Consider the following 21,220-nt stretch of genomic DNA (forward strand, 5'->3'; position numbering starts at 1 on the left):
ACCTTAACTAGACAGAAGAATTATAGAATTTTAAATTTATTACATATATTTTGTTTTGAACAAGAAGGTTGTTTTTATTTTGTTAGAAATTGGTTCTTCCATCATATAGGTTCTTCTAGGCCAAATTCAATTTACTTGATCACATTAATATCAAACTCTCTTTGTTTTTATGTGCATAAAACTTCATTTGCAGCCAGCTTGCTCTATTTGGTAACAATGATAGAGCAATCAATAGCAGTGATGATATTTGATGAGACGTATGCATTTAGCCAATGCCTTTGGCTAAATAAATATGATGTGTATTGCACCAAACTCATTAAAAATGTTAAAAATACCTTTTGTAACAAATACCTTTGTTGTGAATTCGTCTTAAATAATCACACCAATAAAAGAACTTGATGTGTGGAGCAATAGAACGACAACCAATAACAAGCGGAATAAGCAATAATAATAACCGATAAATGAGAAGGAAGAATATGATAATTTGTTTACCCAGTTCGGTCCAACAATAACCTAGTCTGGGGGAGAGAGCAGCCCCTCTGTTCTACTATATCAAAGAGTAACTTTACAAAGAAATTCTCAATTGGGTTACAAGGAATTAATCCTAATTCAACCCAAAATCCGAATCTCTTCCCGTGGCCAAGAGACTCAATTTGATAAGTGTTTCCCAAGGTGTACCACAAAGATAGTTCGTCTACCCTAGAGTTGGTTGTACCAAGAGAAAACTCTTCTTCCTCTCTAAAACCCTAGCCCTTGTGTGGTGGCAAACCCTAATCCTTGCCTCTATATTTCTACTCTCTTATTTTTCTATGAATAAAACACTCCCTATTTATAGAAAAATATATGCCTAAAACTTAGTAACAAATCTGTTTTTAAAATAAAACAAATCAAAGTCAGGGTGTCATCCAAGAAAAGATTTTTCCACAAAATCTGCAAAAATGCAAAATTATGGTCCGCGCTGCTCCTCGCGCAGGAGGCAGAAACAAAAAAAAAAAGAAACCAGAACAAGCCTACGCCTCGCATAGCCGATAGATTCTACACAAATTTTTCTGACTTCTTATAACTGAGATTTCAAGGCATATTTCAACAAATCTCCATCTTGCCTTTAAATTGATGGTGATCCAATCAATCATTGTGCTTCTCTTCATCCTCCTTGAACTCTCCCATTCAAGATCATCGGCCAAGTCCAAGTGCCACTTGAACCTTGCCCTAGGTACCATCCTCCACCTGCTTCCCGCAAGCTGTACCTCCCCTTCATCCCTCGGAATGTCTTCCTCCCTCATGAAGATCTTGCCTCCCACTACCATAAGATGTTTGGTAGCACTCACAAGATTCACCGCACCCTCTTCAGACTTTGGAGTGATCAAATCTGTACCTCCCTGAAGAAACGCTTGTTCCCCACTATCATCGGCATTTGACATAGCTCAACAAGCTCCACCACCCTTCGACCCCCGGAATGCCTTCCATCCTCTCGAAGTATTGCTTGGCTCCGAACCCACCTTGGAATTTTAGGCGGTTCCACAAGCTGCAAGATCAAACTCCCCTTGCATCCAAATACCTCCAACAGTTCTACAAGTTCCAAAGTTCGATCATCGTTGCTTTCAGTTGCCTCCCTGAAGATCCTCTCAAGGTCTTGCACTTCTTCATATACAATTGAAATATAACCCACAAGGTCTCCATGGTCATCCCTCTTTGGTTCAACACTACCACCCTCCTCCCTATCTCCTCCATGGTCAAAATAGTAACCATTTGATTTTGTATGCCTACCACATCTAGCAATACACCATCAACAACTATTTTCTCTCCCCATTTCTTCATCTTCTTCAATGGACTCACCATGAACACACCATTGACCTTCAATGGAGCTTTCACAAAAAAACTCAAATCGGCTTCAAAAATCACAAAAGAATACACAAATTCGCTTGATTTTTAGCACTGGTCATGAATCTATGCTTAGATTTCATAGTGGAGGCTTATATTTTGAAAATCGAAACAACTTAAGAACATAAAAATGACCAAAACATGATTCAAGCAAACTCACGCAAAATTAACGATTGGAAAAGCTTCAAAACGTGATATTGAACATAAATCAACCAATAATTGCTTGGTTTAAGCTTTAGAAGAAAATTGAAGAGACAAATTGAGGAAGAAGGTGATGTTGGAAAATTGGGGAAAAAGATGAATTTTAGAGTTTGTTTGAATATTGATTGAAGATTTGAGTATATTTTTATGATGTTTATGAAAAAGATGAAGAAGAATGGAGGCAGAAGATGAAGAAGGGAGGAGGAAGAAGATGAACAGTATTTTTTTGCACCATTTAACGTTTTTTGTCAAAATCTAACGGAAAGGACCAAAATGACTAGTGGAGATGTCTTTAAGGAACCAATCCAGACTTTTTTTCTTTTAAGGGACCATTGTGAAACCTAAAATATCTTTAAGGGACCATTTGAATTATTAAGCCCTAAATTTAATACTCCCTCCAGTCCTTTTTATAAGGACCACTTTGGGAAATTTTTTTGGTCCTTTTTATAAGAAACTTTGACCAATTTTCAAATGTTTTAAATGTTCAATTTCACTTATGCCCTTATTTATTATGAGAGAGAATTTAAAAATAAGTAAGTTAGTTGAATAAAGAGTAATTAAATAACGGTATACATGAAATATAAATTTAAATTCATAAGAGTATTAAATGAAAATAACTATGTTAAATGTATTTTCTTAGTCTGTGTGATTTTTCTAAACTGTTCCTTATAAAAAGAACTGGAGGGAGTATCATTTTAGATTAACAACTGTGTGTATTCTTGTTATCAGCATTTAATGTACTAGCTATGAACACATGATCCAAGATAAAATATTGAATTTAGTTATTTGAAATCTACATTGGTCCTCCAATTAGCATTTCATTTCGTTAGTGATTCAAATAGTCTTCTCACCAAATTAATCCCTCAAATCAAAGACCTGCATATTGTAACATACTAACATTTATATTTTTAATGAGTTATGTGCTGGAAAAACCTTTAGAAAACTAATATGATGAAACCATAAATAATTTGTGTTTGTCTGCGCAATTTTGTTCATTTGTTTAAGTATCCTAATATATACTTATGTTTTTTCAGGTAACTGAATAAGAACAGTCGAGAGGTAGGTGTTCTGAGTCAGGCTAGCACTAATTAATGATCATGAAGCAACATCATATACTAGGGAAGTTGATGTGCGACGGTTGTAAGCTTGTGAATTACTTTAATTGTTCTTATGGTTACATAAAATTACTGTCAAATGAAAGTTACTTTAATAAGTATGCATTAAAGACATGTATTGAGAACTGGAATGGTCTTCAAGTTGTTTGCTCACTAGGTTGAGACCTGAGAGTTTAGAACTTGAATGCTTTGTAGGGAGTGGGATTCTATTTTCTACATAATTGCTGGTGTTGTAGTTTTGGTTTAGGATGATATGATTTGTATATAGTAATATCAAGGTAGGCTAGTATGCTATCTTTTTGCTTCTGTTTGGTTCAAGAATTAATAAGGTTCTAAAAATAGTATATGTGATAAGGTTTTAAGAATTAATAAGTTGTTTGCGCATTGTGCTATTTTGTCGATTCGAAATTGTGGAAGCAAATATCCATACCAGATAAAATAAACATATACAAGCAAAAACTATGTCAATAGTAGAGTTTTTAGTGCAGGTCACAAATACCTCGACTCGACTACATTTGAAACTCAAAGGATTTGAAAATAAAGTAAGCTGACTTGCATGGGAATTTCAAGAGCATATTATGATTCATCCCCTCGCTTCGCTTTTACATTATTATATAAAACAAGAGCTTCTTCCATTATCCTAGGTCGATCCAATGCTTGGGCTCTTTTTCTCCCTGGTGGATGGGAACTAAGGAAACCTCCGAGCTTAAATTTATTGCGTGACTCTTTTAACTCTTCATATTTGTCAAATTCGTCATATATTATAGGTGCACACCGAGGATCATAGCCAGCTGCTGCCATTAGTAGAAGTCCAATGTAATCAGCTTCCATTTCAAGCCTGGAAATTATGAACAAATTGGGTTGAGACCGAGCATGGAGCAAAATATGTTAATTCCATGCACCAAGATACCATTCAAAATGAACTAAAGAAGCATGTCAAATCATGGTTATATATTGATGCTGTTTGGAATGCAAGTATGCTGCTTATATTAAGGCTGTTTGGATTGACAAACGATTGACTTGAAAATGGTATTGTATATAGTTTTGATTCTATCGGTAGCCATAGCAAATATCACCAGGGACGGAACCAGGTGTATTGAAAATGGGGAGACCGCCACCCCTAACACATATCATACTATAGTAATTTATACATGAATATAATATCTGCTCCTGTATTCAATTAAAGAACATAAGAAATCAATGGATTAGAAAAGGCAGACAAGGAATTAATCATACCGTCGGTTGAAGGGTAGTAGTTGGACAAGTGGAAGCACTCTTTGGGCAAAATCAATCGTAACAAATCGATTAAGCATATCATGTATAAAATAAACCCATGTGCTCCTTGTTTCTTTTTCAGCATGGTGTCTAGCCACAATATGCCCAACCTAAATAACAAGAAAATCAACATTAGTGGAAAAAAAAAACAATAACAAGAAAATCAACATATTTTCAAAATAACAAAAGACCAGAAACCCAATTACATATTAAATCATAGATCTAAATAGAGTGAGATGTCCGTAAAAACAGCAATTACGGCCGCAATGGCTACATTTTACCGCAATTTTGAATCAACATCATGCATATAAAAAATCAAAGAGTTGAAGAAAGGATAATAATAATGATCAAACACCTCATGTGCAAGAACAGTTGCTAAATGTGCATCTGACCCATGGTAAACCGAAGCCATGGTGGTAACAATCTTGCCACCAGCGTAACACCCGGTAAAAATATCTTCAGGTTCATTGACAACCAAAACCTCCCAATTTAATCCATCCAAATGCGACATAGATGGCGGTAAGCTTCGAGTTAAATGCAACCAAACACTATAATTAGAAGAAGCAGAGCTCATTTTGTTCTTCTCATTATGCAATGCATGAATAATGTGATTAAGAATGTTTGTAACCCTGATAGTAACCGGATGAGTTGAAGGCATAATGTCAAAACTTTGTTTTTGTTTTTCAAAATATCTCTCACCAGCTATCCTCTCAACAGAAATTGGTATGGAAATAAAACGAGTTCGATTGGTGTAAGGAACAGTTTGGTAGTTTCTAATAAATCTCCATCTCAAAAGACCGATTAATCCCTTTGGCATAACACAATCTGGATCATTAGAGTCAAATCCCTTGAGTCCTCCTACTCCTAGTGTTGGATTGTGAGAAAATGAAGAGAATGCATAAAGAGAACTTGCTAGTAGTAGCTTTCTCATTTTGTTGGAAACAATGATGAGAATGAGATAGTAGCTAGCTAGTACGAGAGTGAGTGAGCATAATAATATATAAAAGAGAATGCATAAGGGTTAGTGTTGTTAGGGTTTGTTTGAGTATAATATATAAAATAATATAATATAATTTATTACTACCAAATTTACTAATTTATCCTTATATGTTTTAATAATATTCCAAGTTTTATATCCTTTATTGTAATTTTACTCTATTAATAAGATATGAACAAAATAAAAATATGAATCTATGCATAAAAATACGAAAAAAAAATTATATATTTCAATTTTTTTATATAGAAATAATATCTACAAATATTTTTTTTTTAATAGAGACTACAAATAAAATTATGAACATATCAGTTTTGATAATATGTCTATGCAAGTTTTGAACATATCAGTTTTAGACTACAAATAATTCTATGCAAGGTTATTAATTTGACCATATCAGTTTTGATAATATTTTAATTTTCTACATTCTGTGCTAATAAGAGTCAACTACTAATAATAACTAGTTTGAAGACCCGTGCATTCGCATGAGTCATTGACTTTTATTCGATTTTTAAATTTGTCATTAGAAGTGAAACTATTGTGCTATTTTTTGTAAAATTTATTAAATGAATAAATTTAACTATAATTGTGAATGATAAATTATCAAATTTTTTATGTGTCTATAACAAATAATGGACCCGTGTATATTTTTTTAATAAAAACTAGTTTAAAGACCCGTGCATTCGCACGGGTCCATTGAATTTTTTTCGATATTTAAGTTTGTCATTATATTAATGTAGAAAATTTATTTAAAATTAAATATTTAAAAATTTGTTATATAATATAATATTGTTAAAATATAAGTGAAATAATTATGTTAATTATTTTTTGTAAACTTATTTATTCAATTTTTTTGTTTCAGTGACAAATACCCCATGTATATTTTTAATCAAAAATTAGAAATTTTATTAGGAATATTTAGGATAATTTAGTAAGTTTGATACTAACTAACTTTATTATATTACTAGTATTGGTTACCAGTAAACTTTGTAGGAATATTGTTTATGTTTCTTTTATAAAAAAAAAATTGTTTATGTTTCTTTTCTTTTTTTTTTATGAAAAATATTGTTTATATTTCTTTTTTATTTTTATATTCTTTCTATATTTTTTTTATTTACTAAACTTTCAATAATTTTTTTTATTGTTTTTTCTTTCCTATTTTTATGTTAACTTATTCTGTTTTGTTCCTATCTATAATCTATTTTGTTCCTTATTTTAAGCATATCATCTTTCTATATTTTTTCTAAAAAAAAAAATTATGTAAAACAAAAAATCTTTCTATATTTTTTTTAGTGAAATTACAATGAAGAATATAAAACTTGCAACGTGGTTAAAAGTAATAAGGATAAGTCAGTAACTTTGGTGGTAATCGATTTTAATATATTAGTAATAGATTTAGAAATTTGATTATGAATATTTTTTAATAATTTAGTAAATTTGATAGTAATTAACTTTACTGTATTATTATTATATTATTATTATAATTAATAATAATTAATAGTAAATTATTTATGTTTTGGCTTAAATACAGTTTTGATCCCCCTATTTTTAATCTTTTGAAGTTTTGGTCCCCTATTTCAAAAACCAACTTTTCAGTCCCCCTATTTTAGTTTTTTTTTGTATTTTTGATCCCCAACTTCATTGTGAGTCAATTTTCATGATGTGACAGATGACACATGGACACTACAATTACGCATGACATTATTGTTTATTTTATTTCAATAAATCATATTATTAAAATTTATTTTAATTAATAAAATATTAAATAAATAAATTAAAAGAGATTAATCCCAAAAATCCCTAATTTTCCCAGATTTTTTCATCTGCGATCATCATCTCATCTCAAATCTAGATTTCTTCCTCATCTCATCTTCAAAATTCAGACTTCTTCAACATTATTTATCATCACCACCACCGCCGCCGTCAAAATCACTCTTTGTACCGCTTTCTCTACCCCTTATAATGAAGTTGTTGTTGCTGAATTAATTGGTATGGTGCTGAAATAATTGGTGTCATTGAAATAATTGGTGTCATTCCTTTGACTATGATTTATATATATGTTAGTTGTGATTCTTTTAGGAACTTTTATTTTAGCAGACGGGACAAGCTAGTAAAGGTGTTGTTGAGATCTACAACTTCAACATGCTTAAGCTGCCTTAATGAATTAGGGAATGCTTTGTTGAGTTGGTTTTCCTTTAGGTCTAGAGTTATGCTCTGAGGAAAGTTATAGGAAAACAATGAACAATTTCCTGATTGAAAAACATGGAAAAATTTCTTGTTCACATTAGTGAGATTTTTGGTTACGAGGAGTTAAGTGGAAGAAATAGAGAATGGTTTTGGTGGGTTGGTGATGTAGTTGAATAAATTTGGATTTGGAGATGAGAGGATGAACACAACTATGATAGTGAAGAATTCTGGAAAAATTAGGGATTTTTGGAATTAATCTCTTTTAATTAATTTATTTAATATTTTAGTGTAATTGTAGTGTCCAAGTGTCATCTGACACATCATGAAAATTGACTCAAAATGAAGTGGAGGACCAAAAGTACAAATAATTTAAAATAGGGGGATTGAAAAGTTGGTTTTTGAAATAGGGTGACCAAAACTTCAAAAAATTAAAAATAGGGGGATCAAAACTACATTTAAGCCTTATGTTTTTTATGAAAAATATTACTCCCTCCATTTCAAATTACTTGACTTTTTATATTTTTTTTTTCTTTCAAATTACTTGTCTTTTTGATAATTTATGTTATTGTTTTTTTATTATACCCTCCTTATTTTAAATCTTTTTATTGCATCTTTTTTTTTTTACTAAACTTCTTTGTATCTTTTTATTTTAAGCTTTCAAAAAAAAAATGTTTGTTTTTTTTTTTTTAAAAAAAAAATTGATACATAACATATTAAATTTATTGGAAAGAGAAAGTGTTTCCAAAAAAAATATATTGGTGAATTAAAATAAGAGTATAATAGGAAAATAAGGTGCAAAAATATATTATCTTAATTTTTTTTTCTTTCTAAAAAGTCAAGTAATTTGTGTTGGTGTTTTGATTGGCTACATTTTTGCAAAAGCCAACCAGCCAGATGCTGGACTGAGGTGTTGTAGCATTATAGTACAGCATACTGTTGCTCTGTTTTTCGTGCAGAATTTTTATTTCAAATCTGAATCAAGATTTGCTTCAATTATATATTCAGGCACGTGCGTCTGGGCAAAACGAGCCTTGCTCAGCAAGTTTTATTGAAGTCGGCTGAAGGAACGTTATTTAAAACAAAAATATAATTATATTATATTTTTGGCGTTTTTTTTTTTTGGTACAACATGAAACAAACAAATTATATTTTTGAAATTAATTTAGGGTTGGGCCGAAATTCCTACAGCTGTACATGTCTGAAGACCTAACTTGGACATCAAGACAATTGAAGACTATAAATATGTGAAGCCTCAAGCCTTTACAACTCGTGTATTCTAAACCGTGTTTTTTACAAAGTGTGAGTTTTTAAGGTTTAGAGTTTGTGTCTTTTGTCAGCCTTTCTTGTGTCAATTTGATGCAAGTTTAGGACTGTGTTTTGGTTGTTAATTGTAAGCTACTCCTAAGCTTTGAAGCACGGAGTTAGTGTGTGTGATTCACTCATAAGCTTTTAAGCAAGAGTGTGGTCTAGTTTCTAGGAGAGTGTCTCCATCCTGATTATTGTTATTGACAGCAACATAGTACGTGTTGTTAGAGGGAATTTGGGACGGGGTCTCATTATCTAAGAGGTTCTTAGATAGGATTGCACGGGTAGTGTCTAGGTGATAAGTCAAGTACCGGGTGTTGGTCGAGGGCTTTGAACTAGAGCTATTATAGTGGATTCATTCCTGGATTGGTATCCCCCAGAGTAGGTGACGTTGCACTGAACTGGGTTAACAACTACCTGTCTTATTTATTATTCTGCAATTTATTTATCTATTTACTGTGTTCTGCGACTGTCTTGCTGCAACGTGTGCTATAGCATCTTGTGCAGCATTGTGTTCACTGCGTGCCAGATTTCAATTGGCATCAGAGCAGGCACCCTTTCTGGTTATAGGGTGAGCTCCAGGGAGAATGTCTGGCAACATGGACAAAGAAGGAGGGCTTGTAAGCAGACCACCGCTTCTCGTTGGTGTCTCCAACTATGATTATTGGAAATCACGCATGATTGCTTTCCTAAAATCTATGGATAGCAAAACTTGGAAAGCTGTTCTGAAAGGATGGGACCCCCCTGTGGTCATGGACAAAGATGGAAAGCCAACACTTGAACTAAAAGCTGAGGAGGACTGGTCTAAAGAAGAGGATGAGCTTGCTTTGGGAAACTCAAAAGCATTATATGCATTATACAATGGGGTAGACAAACACATCTTCAAACTGATCAAAAAATGTGTCTCAGCAAAGGAAGCTTGGAAGATTCTTGAAACTGTTCATGAAGGTACCCCTCAGGTAAAAATGTCTAAATTACAGATTCTTACTACTTAGTTTGAAAATTTACGTATGAAGGATGAGGAAACAATTCAAGATTTTCATATGACTATTCTAGACTATGATAATCAATTTGATGCTTTGGGGGAGAAAATTCCCGAAGAAAAGTTAGTAAGAAAAATGCTTAGATCACTTCCAAAGAAATTTGATATGAAAGTCACAGCTATGGAAGAAGCCAAAAACATATCTCAGATGAAGCTGGATGAACTGGTTGGATCACTCCAAACTTATGAAAGTGTTGCAAATGGAAGAAGTGAAAAGAAAAATAAGAGCATTGCCTTCTCATCTAAAAATAATGAAGAAGAACTGGAGGATGAAGAAGAATCTAATGAGAGCATTTCTGAGGCCATGGTGTTATTGGGTAAACAATTCAACAAAGTTCTGAAACGAATGGATAAGAGACCCAGATCAAACTTCAAAAACAATGCTCCAGGCACTGTGCGCAGCAATGAAAGTCAAGGAAAGCCAAAAAGTGATGAAAAATCAAACTTAAACAGAAACATTCGATGTCATGGATGTGAAGGATATGGTCACATCAGACCTGAGTGTCCAACATATCAGAAGAGAACAAAGAAAGGGCTAACTGTCAGTTGGTCTAAGGATGATGATTCAGAAGATGATACAGCATCTGTAACTGCAAAACATATCTCAGTCCTAACAGGTATTGTTACATCTGATACAGAATCTGATGATGGAGAGGTAACCTATGAAGAGCTTGCTGAATCCTACAAGGAACTTTGTCTTAAGAGTGAAGAAATCTGCAGGGTTATTGAGAAACAAAAGGTAACCATCAATGAGTTAAAAGCAGAAAAATTTGAGAATATCTCAAAGATGGAGGAACTTCAAAAGAAGGTAAATTATCTGTCCTCTGATCTTGAAGATGCTAAGGGAGTCATTGAAAAATTAAATGCTGACATTTGGCGGCTGAGAAAATTCTCTGACATGTTGTATAAAGATGATGAGCATCTTGACAAACTACATAAGGCTGATGGTCAACTGGAGGAAATCTTAGAGAAAAATGTTCGAAAGCCTAAGAATATTGGGCTTAGCTATGAGAATGTCAACAAATTCAAAAAATACAGTCCTGATCTCATGTACATGGATCCTAGAGAAACTCAGAAGCAAAGGATGCCTTACCAGAAGCCGCAACATCATCAGCAGCATCCCATGTCAAGAAATAGAAGAAAACACCATGCTTGGAAATGTCACTACTGTGGTAGAAAAGGGCACATAAGGCCTTACTGCTACAAACTATTTGGGTACCCTAACAGACGTCCTCAGCATAAACCTGTTTCCACAACTGCCTCTACTCAACAAGAATGGAAACCTAAAAGTGAGAATGAGAAGAAAAGTGATACAATCCAACCAGAAGAAGAGATTACTGCTCTGATTGCTCACACATCACTTAGAGCTTCATCAAGGGAAGACTGGTACTTCGATAGTGGCTGTTCAAGACACATGACCGGAATAAGTAAATTTCTTGTCGGTATAAAGTCTTATTCAACCAGCTTTGTAACCTTTGGTGATGGTGCAAAAGGAGAAATTGTTGGGATAGGGGAGCTCAGAAGTAATAGCTTGCCTAAACTAAACAATGTGCTGTTAGTAAGAGGATTGACTGCAAATTTGATAAGTATTAGTCAACTATGCGACCAAGGAATGAAAGTAAACTTCACCAAGTCTGAATGTTTGGTTACAAACAACGAAGGTGAGATTTTGATGAAAGGTGTCAGATCAAAAGACAACTGCTATCTATGGGTCCCCCAAGAAGAAGCAAGTATGTCAACATGCTTAATCACTAAAGAAGATGAAGTAAAACTATGGCACCAAAAGCTTGGTCATCTTAATCTAAGAAGCATGAAGAAAGCAATATCTAAAGAAGCCATCAGAGGACTACCAAATCTCAAAATTGAAGAAGGTAGCATATGTGGAGACTGTCAAATTGGAAAACAAACCAAGATGCCACATCCAAAGCTGCAGCATCTTACCACCACCAGAGTTCTTGAGCTTCTACACATGGACTTGATGGGGCCTATGCAAACTGAAAGCTTAGGAGGTAAAAGGTACGCCTATGTTGTTGTTGATGACTTTTCTAGGTACACCTGGATAAATTTTATTAAAAAGAAATCAGAAACCTTTGATGTGTTCAAAGATCTATGTATTCAACTTCAAAGGGAGAAAAACAATGTTGTATTAAGGATCAGAAGTGATCATGGTAAGGAGTTTGAAAACTCCAGGTTCTCTGACTTCTGTGCCTCTGAAGGTATCATACATGAATTCTCATCTCCCATTACACCACAACAAAATGGTGTAGTAGAAAGGAAAAATAGAACTATACAAGAGTCTGCAAGGGTAATGTTACATGCAAAGAAACTTTCCCATGGTTTTTCGGCAGAAGCTATGAATACTGCTTGTTATATCCATAATCGTGTCACCCTGAGATCTGGAACTACAACTACTCTGTACGAATTATCACTACAAGAAAACTGCTTTGGAGCGTCGGCCAAAAAGAGACGCTAAATGGCAAAAAGCGGACGCTATAAGGTACTTAGCGTCAGCTTAGCGTCTACATCGTGGCAGACACTTAAATGCCCGAAGCTAGACAGTTGCGTCCAGCAGACGCTATTTGGCGTCCGTCCCGTTAGATGCTAAGTGGAAGCTAGTGACATGTATATGAGGCAGACGCTAGTAGCTTCGATTTTTGGGTGACGCTACACATATATATTGGTGTTATAAAACGTCACCCTTAGAGTCCGCTTGACAGATGCTAAATGTAGCGTCTGCTCTAAATAGATGCTATATTTTAGTTTCTGAATTATATAGCGTCTGCTAAAGCAGACGCTTTTGTTTTATTATTTTTTAATTTAAAAAACTCATCCTAGAAAGGAACCTATCCTGTATTTCTAAAAATACATCAAAAAATTATTATCTTTCATAGTTTGCTACCATAATTTCTCACAACCATAAAATCTCTACCAATATATTCATTAAAATATCAAAACCAAAGATAACAATCATAAAATCTCTACCAATGTACTCATTAAGGTCATCAAAACACAACTTTACACATTTAGGAACTAAAATGACGATTTACTCAATTATAATATTATACAAAAAGAGCCCTGAATTGATTTTTAAGGGTTGAAGCAAAAGAAACTTACCTAATCTTCTCATTTGAAACTTGAGGCATTGATTAGGAGAAATAGATAGTTGGTTTCCTCTTTCACTTTTTCCAAAAACCAACCTATTTGGCTCAAAGGATGACAGACAAACATGATGTCGCTTGTTAAAACTATTCATGAACAAACCCGGCGAGAAATTAAACTCCTTGAGAGTAGAAGAAAGTCCCTTCATGAAAAAACTCAAAATTAATCAAGATTGAAAGGGAAAACATAACTTCATCTTTATTCCTCAGCATTTCATGAAGTACAATTTCCTTAAGTAAAATTCATAAAAAGGTCACCCTTTTTTCAATCATTCAACGAAATTCTAGGTGAACAAAATACTATAGTCAAAAGCGGATACATCCCTTTCCTAAATTGCATCACTAATATTGTCATCAAAATCAAGACAGTTCGCAAGACCTAAGAGCTCCTATATAGCAACTTACCAAAATTTAAGCTAAACAACATACAACGTCAAATAAGAGAGAAACCCGGCCTCGCTCCTAAATAGCTGCAGTTTTTTTTTGGGGGGGGAGCACAGTACCCTACTCAATGTGAAGCTGCGGACATAAGAAACAAATTAGTGAAATTATTGATCCAAACAACACTATAAATGAAATTGGACATTCTATGTCAAAAAATGAGAGAAGACACAATAATATATAAAATGGGATGTGCGTCAAAAAACAAACGCCCAAGAATAAATTCAAACCTTGTTGAATAAATTCAAAAAACGAACGTCACAAATCTCTAATTTCATACCTTTCTCCAAATGGCCATGTCCTTCCATTTTCATTCAATTCCCAGCTCCAAATACTTTAATCACAGCCTCTTTCTCCAAACAAGCCACATACAATCACCAAGAATGGGATTAGTGATATTTCTAACACCAAAAGTATAGAATAATCCTGGAGAGAAGGAAAAGAGCTTGAGTTTGCTTACCTATGATCAAGAATTGTTGGATAGGGGAAAGAACAACACACAGAGGCAGAGCACGCTGCTGTCCTCGCTAGGCGATGATGCTTCTCACTAGACGAGTTGTTTAGTAACAGAAACACAGCTTTTGCTGCTACTCCACTTGTTCTTAAACAACCCTTAATTTTCTTCTACCTTAGATCCAGGTTTGAATTTGTCTTTCTCCTTCAACAAGGTTTAAAAATCCTGAAAACAACATCAATGAAAGTCCATATAAATTCATTTTGTAAAATAAAAACACAGTATCTTGTAGTTGCCTGAAACATCATTTAAGATATACATAGTCCATATACTTTCTAGGAAGCAATCAAAGAGAAAAAATATAAGCAATGAGGAAGCTGTAGAAATTGATATTGGAATGGAATTCTCATATGAATTCAACAAAGAACATGCAAACAGAATTTCATGATAAACTCACCAAAAACAGAATTCAACAAATTGTGACTACTAAAAGTCTACAACTAACTCTTTTGTAAAAAAAAAAAAGTCTAAAACTATCCAAAAAAACATAAAAAAGCTGCAGAGCCTTAGTGTTATACATAAGTGAATATGAAAGCCAAAATTGCATCAAAATCTAGTCCTACAAGCTGAAATCAAAGAGGCATAACAAAATCAAACTACTCCCTGAAAAAGAGTCATGGTGGCTGATTATACCAGGCTAAATGTAGAAGACAAACCTTGTTGAAGAGATGCTATTAGTCAATGACTGGATCAAAAACCATATGACCCCTGTTAGCAAACACTAGTAGAAAAAACACTTTTATTGTGTTAATATGATTAGGATTTCTCCAAAACTAGTACATGAGAAGCAAGGCAAGACAAACTACAGCCTGAAACAAGGATTTAAATATAGATGAAATTAAACATAGATGAAATTACAAATGTGTTCATGAACTCTTACCCTGAATTGAAACTTGAAAGCTTGCTTTAATAATCACAATCTTTCATAAGCTTACTTCCATGACAAAAACATATTTCTAGAAACAAAACAAATCGCAACCAAAAAAGCATGACAAACTAATCTTTCTTCCAAATTAGTGAAGAGAAAAAAAAAACATATTTATAATAACAATTAAGTTAAAATTAATGATGAGGAAAAAGTTTACATGGAGGAGTGTGTAGTTGGTTCCTTCCTGTAACCAACAAACCAAAAACGATAATAAAAACATGCATCACAAACAAAGTTTGCTAACAAATATAAAGCCTTGTTACCAAAAGCTGAACCCCAAATATAGATATTATCAACAAAAATACAAAAAATTATGCCAAACAAAATAAAATGATTTACTCCTTGAGAGGCATTTTATCAAACAGATACAAGACAGTAAGGTGGGTAGAAAAATCAGAACAAAATTAATTTGTAACTCAAAGATTATTTTGTTGTCATCAGTTCATGTTCATCTCTTGTTTGACCCATAAAACGCGGTATAGAAACAAGCTAAAGAGAAATAACATGCAATCAATCAGACATTGGAACGATAGAGAGATGAAGTTACTACCTACCTTGGAAATGCAAAGAACGACAGAGAACGGCGGAGGGGTTGTGGTTCTTCGACGGAGTAGGGTTTGAAGGAGAACAACCGAGAGATTGACGGATTGTGCTTCCAGATTAAACAGCGGCGGAGGAGAATAAACGGTGGCGGAGGAGATTGAACAGCGGAGGAGGATTGACGGCGGCGTATTGTGCGATTAGGTGTCGGAATCGTCTCACTCATTTTGCTTTTCGTTTTAGTGAAATGTTATGTTTTTGGGAAAATATGTGTGTAAAGAAACAAATTTGTGAAAAAAAAATTAAGATATAAAATTTAAAATGTTATTATAAGAGTGGGAATGAAAAAAATGTGGGAAAATGAAAATTTGTAAAAAACATTGGGCACTTAACAATTAGTTTCTTTTTTATATTTAATTTAATTAAATATAAAGTCCACCACAACAGATGCTAAGGCTATGCATTTTTTTCTTTTTTCCATAGCGTCTTATAGTGTCCCAAAAGACAGACTCTATATTTGATTATTCAATTAAAATTTAAATTTAAAATAAAAACACAGTAGTGTCTGTCATGCAGACTCAAATGAGAAGCTAGTAGCGTCCGTGTCGGGGCGGACGCTAAATATTTTGAAGCTAAACAACAGTTTTGTTGTAGTGTATGGAAAGAGAGGAAACCTACTGTTAAGCACTTCCATGTGTTTGGTAGTAAATGCTACATCTTGTCTGATAGAGAACCAAGAACCAAAATGGACCCTAAAAGTGATAAGGGCATATTCTTGGGATACTCAACAAATAGCAGAGCCTACAGAGTATATAATAATAGAACCAAAACCATGATGGAGTCTATAAATGTGGTAATAGATGACACCTCAAGTGAAACTGCTGAAGATGATACAGAAGACGCTATAGCATCTATAACAGGTGGTGAAAACTCTGAAACTATTAATGAATCCAAGAATGATACAGAGGTTACTGCATCTGAACAAATCTCTGCTACTCCAAAGAAAGGTCCTTCTACTCGTACTCAAAAGAATCACCCTACAGACCTGATTATTGGTAACCCCAATCAAGGAATCACTACTAGAAGGACACTTGACTTAGTTTCTAATGCTTGTTTTGTGTCTAAGTTTGAGCCAAAAAATGTGAAGGAAGCTCTCACTGATGAGTTATGGATAAATGCTATGCAAGAAGAGCTAAATCAGTTCAAGAGGAATGAAGTTTGGGACTTGGTTCCTAGACCAGAAAATGCAAATGTAATTGGTACCAAATGGGTCTACAAGAACAAGTCTGATGAAAGTGGAACTGTGACCAGAAACAAGGCAAGCCTGGTTGCACAAGGATATTCACAGATTGAAGGGATAGATTTTGATGAGACTTTTGCTCCGGTTGCTCGTCTTGAATCCATTAGATTACTTCTAGGAGTGGCATGCATTCTAAAATTCAAGTTATTCCAAATGGATGTGAAAAGTGCCTTCCTCAATGGGTACTTAAATGAAGAAGTATATGTGGAACAACCAAAGGGGTTTGTTGATCCAAGTTTTCCAAATCATGTTTACAAATTAAAGAAAGCTCTATATGGATTAAAACAAGCACCTCGAGCATGGCATGAAAGATTGACTGATTTCCTTATTAGTCAAGGGTACATGAAGGGAGGAAACGACAAGACTCTATTTGTGAAAGAAGATCAAGGCAAATTTCTGATAGCACAAATCTATGTTGATGACATTGTCTTTGGAGGAATGTCTAGTGAGTTGGTACAACATTTCGTGCAGCAAATGCAGTCTGAGTTTGAGATGAGTCTTGTAGGTGAACTAACCTACTTTCTTGGGCTCCAGGTAAAGCAAATGGAAGACACTATTTTTATTTCTCAAAGTAAGTATGCAAGAAATATAGTGAAGAAGTTTGGTATGGAAAGTGCTGCTCATAAAAGAACACCTGCAGCAACCCATTTAAAGCTTACCAAAGATGAAAAGGGAGTTGATGTTGATCAAAGTCTTTATAGAAGCATGATAGGAAGCTTACTGTATCTTACAGCCAGCAGGCCTGATATTACCTATGCTGTAGGAGTATGTGCTAGGTACCAAGCTGAGCCAAAGATGAGTCATCTTGCTCAAGTGAAAAGAATTTTGAAGTATGTGAATGGTACATGTGACTATGGAATCCTGTATACTCATGGTGAGAATTCTATGCTAGTAGGGTATTGTGATACTGATTGGGCAGGTTGTGCAGATGATAGAAAAAGCACCTCAGGAGCTTGTTTCTTTTTAGGCAACAATCTTATATCTTGGTTCAGCAAGAAACAGAACTGTGTATCTTTATCTACAGCTGAAGCTGAGTATATAGCAGCTGGTAGTAGTTGTTCCCAGCTTTTATGGATGAAACAAATGTTGCTGGAGTACAATGTGGTACAAGATGCTATGGCATTGTACTGTGACAATCTTAGTGCCATCAATTTTTCAAAGAATCCTATCCAACATAGCAGGACGAAGCATATTGATATTAGGCACCACTTTATTAGAGACCTAGTTGAAGAAGGTATTGTGACTCTTGAGCATATTTTAACTGAAGAACAATTGGCTGATATTTTTACTAAGGCTCTAGATGCGGTCCAATTTGAAAAATTGCGAGGCAAACTTGGGATTTGCCTATCTGAAGAGTTATAGCAATTATTGCAAGTGTGGCGTGCAGTTTTCTCTTCAACTTATTTAGTAATGCACGCTGTTATGGGTAATGTTGAAACATCTGAAGATTTGGTAAGAATTGTGTGTTTGTTGATGATAAGGATGTTTCTTGTGGAGAGAAAGTATTTGTCAGAGAAAGTTATGTGGTGTTTTCCCCTGCTGTGTTTAACATTTGTGGGTAATGATATTAGCGCTCCAACTGAGGTCAAAGATGACTTTGTGTTGGAACATGTCAAGAAGAATGTTCCTGAGAAAGATGTTGCACATAATGCTACAACATCTGCAGCACGGGAAAATTTGGATAACATTGTTATACCCGAGTTTCCAGATAATGTTATTGTTTCTAACAAAGAAAAGGGTTCTGAAGCAACTACTACTGATAATGTTTTTGTTCATCATATCTATGTGATCCCTTATGTTGATGATAGTGGTAAAACTATGTCTGTTCCTTTGAATGTTGATGAATCTACTGAGAAAGATTCAAATGTTATTTATGTGGACAATATCAACCTTACTGAGAGGACTCCTGCTTCTAGTACTAGGAAGTTAAGGAGCAATGCTGGTAAAGGTGTAGTTGTTTCTAATGTTCCTGTCAAGACAGCCAAAGAAAAAAAAAACTATGGTCTTAAAAGACAGTGGGGTAAGATTACTGGGCTCTCTGAGCCAAAGAAGAAGCTTTTGAGGAGCTTGCTGTGGAAAGGAATTTAAGTGAAGTTTTTTTTCAATGCCAAAAGCTTGTTGATTTGATTAATGCATCTGGATTGATGAAAATTGCAACTGGGCTCCAACTACTCATTCCAATACTCTGGCTACAAGTTTGGCTCGGTTTATATATGTTGTAGGGACAAGATCACCTTTTGACTTTGGTTCTCATATTCTTGATGAAACTGTTCTGCATGGTAAGTCATGTGCTGTGAAGATGCCTATAGCCTTCCCTACACTGATGTGTGATATTGTTCTGGCTCAACATCCTGGAATCTGTACTGAGGATGATAAGAGAGGTTGTGATCTGTCTTTTGATTTTAGACTGTTTGAGGGTACACATGATGCAGACTGTGCTGCATCATCTGTCAACCAGTCAAACTGATGTTTTGCCTAGGAAGCAAATGACTGTTGACCTCAAGGTGTGTTTTTTCAATGTCAATCCTGGTGTTCTTAATGATATTGCAGGTGGTGATACTGAGGTAGAGGAGGAGGACTCTGACGCAAGTCCTTCTATGTGACCTGCTTATGCTTTATTTGCATGTCCTTTTGGATTTTAATTTGTTGGGCTACGCCCTGATGCTCTCTGGATTGTAACATGCATAATCCATGTCTTTGGGTCCGATACTCCAGGTTTTCTATGCCCTGATGGTTTGTATATGCACTCTATGCTCTGATTCTCTCTGCACTCTATGTTCTCTATGATCTGATAACTCTGTGGAAATATGTATTTTGCTCCTACTATGTGATACTGACTTTATTTGTCATAATTTATGGCTAAAAAGGGGGAGTAATATGTTGTGCATGATGTGATGCATAATGCTATAGCATCTAGTATAGCATGTCTGTTTTATGTTATATGCATGTTTTGAGGGGGAGTGAAGTTTATGCATATGTTGAGGGGGAGTAGGTAGAATTTATTTTTCTACTACTTATGATATGCATGCTTATATAGGAATTTATTTTTCCTATCCTCTGTGGCGTTGCTTAAATTTTAAGGAGTTTATTTCTCCGATCTTGAATCCACTATGTGAGAGTTTATTTCTCTCTATCTGTACTTTGAGGCTAAGATGTGTTATGTTCCGCTGTTGCATGCCTCTGATGCTTACGTGCTAGCTATCTATTCATCTGATGAATTTCTTTACTCTCTTTCCTAGTTGTGTGCGTATGTTGACTCGAAGGAAAGTTTAAATAGCTTAGCATCGTTCTACTTTCTTTCCTAGTTGTGTGCTTATGTTGACTCGAAGGAAAGTTTAGACTGTATCTCTCTATGCACTGGCCTAAGGTTGTTTTAGCCAAAATTTGCCAAAGGGGGAGATTGTTGGTGTTTTGATTGGCTACATTTTTGCAAAAGCCAACCAGCCAGATGCTGGACTGAGGTGCTGTAGCATTATAGTACAGCATACTGTTGCTCTGTTTTTCGTGCAGAATTTTTATTTCAAATCTGAGTCAAGATTTGCTTCAATTATATATTCAGGCACGTGCGTCTGGGCAAAACGAGCCTTGCTCAGCAAGTTTTATTGAAGTCGGCTGAAGGAACGTTATTTAAAACAAAAATATAATTATATTATATTTTTGGCGTTTTTTTTTTTTTTGGTACAACATGAAACAAACAAATTATATTTTTGAAATTAATTTAGGGTTGGGCCGAAATTCCTACAGCTGTACATGTCTGAAGACCTAACTTGGACATCAAGACAATTGAAGACTATAAATATGTGAAGCCTCAAGCCTTTACAACTCGTGTATTCTAAACCGTGTTTTTTACAAAGTGTGAGTTTTTAAGGTTTAGAGTTTGTGTCTTTTGTCAGCCTTTCTTGTGTCAATTTGATGCAAGTTTAGGACTGTGTTTTGGTTGTTAATTGTAAGCTACTCCTAAGCTTTGAAGCACGGAGTTAGTGTGTGTGATTCACTCATAAGCTTTTAAGCAAGAGTGTGGTCTAGTTTCTAGGAGAGTGTCTCCATCCTGATTATTGTTATTGACAGCAACATAGTACGTGTTGTTAGAGGGAATTTGGGACGGGGTCTCATTATCTAAGAGGTTCTTAGATAGGATTGCACGGGTAGTGTCTAGGTGATAAGTCAAGTACCGGGTGTTGGTCGAGGGCTTTGAACTAGAGCTATTATAGTGGATTCATTCCTGGATTGGTATCCCCCAGAGTAGGTGACGTTGCACTGAACTGGGTTAACAACTACCTGTCTTATTTATTATTCTGCAATTTATTTATTTATTTACTGTGTTCTGCGACTGTCTTGC

At 34.7% G+C, this 21,220-nt stretch overlaps 1 protein-coding gene and 1 long non-coding RNA gene across 7 annotated transcripts; both read right to left on the reverse strand.

The window, feature by feature from the left end:
* Positions 1-3,390: 3,390 nt before the first annotated feature.
* On the reverse strand, positions 3,391-5,424 carry LOC123907035 (mitochondrial metalloendopeptidase OMA1-like). Its single transcript, XM_045957103.1, has 3 exons — positions 4,828-5,424; positions 4,434-4,582; positions 3,391-4,035 (listed from the first exon to the last, which is right to left on the reverse strand). Exons 1-3 carry the CDS (start codon positions 5,401-5,403, stop codon positions 3,774-3,776), a joined length of 987 nt encoding a protein of 328 aa, XP_045813059.1. The 5' UTR covers positions 5,404-5,424; the 3' UTR covers positions 3,391-3,773.
* Positions 5,425-12,904: 7,480 nt separating this feature from the next.
* LOC123907038 lies at positions 12,905-15,880 on the reverse strand. Of its 6 annotated transcripts, none has more exons than XR_006809090.1 (7): positions 15,596-15,870; positions 15,199-15,225; positions 14,994-15,069; positions 14,770-14,798; positions 13,880-14,278; positions 13,564-13,677; positions 12,905-13,301 (listed from the first exon to the last, which is right to left on the reverse strand). It is a non-coding gene; the product is annotated as an uncharacterized LOC123907038 (long non-coding RNA). The 6 variants fall into 6 exon arrangements; XR_006809093.1 differs by having other exon boundaries at positions 14,747-14,798; XR_006809089.1 differs by having other exon boundaries at positions 14,747-14,834.
* Positions 15,881-21,220: the final 5,340 nt, after the last annotated feature.

The sequence above is a fragment of the Trifolium pratense genome, linkage group LG2 (genome assembly GCF_020283565.1).
Source record: "Trifolium pratense cultivar HEN17-A07 linkage group LG2, ARS_RC_1.1, whole genome shotgun sequence".
Classification (NCBI taxonomy): domain Eukaryota; kingdom Viridiplantae; phylum Streptophyta; class Magnoliopsida; order Fabales; family Fabaceae; genus Trifolium; species Trifolium pratense.

Excerpts from the sequence above, each read along its gene's own strand:
- LOC123907035 (XM_045957103.1), bottom strand. The coding sequence starts at position 5,403 with ATGAGAAAGCTACTACTAGCAAGTTCTCTTTATGCATTCTCTTCATTT. Across the intron at positions 4,583-4,827 it reads CAACTGTTCTTGCACATGAG|GTTGGGCATATTGTGGCTAG; the intron begins GTGTTTGATCAT and ends CTTGTTATTTAG. Across the intron at positions 4,036-4,433 it reads CTACTACCCTTCAACCGACG|GCTTGAAATGGAAGCTGATT; the intron begins GTATGATTAATT and ends CATAATTTCCAG.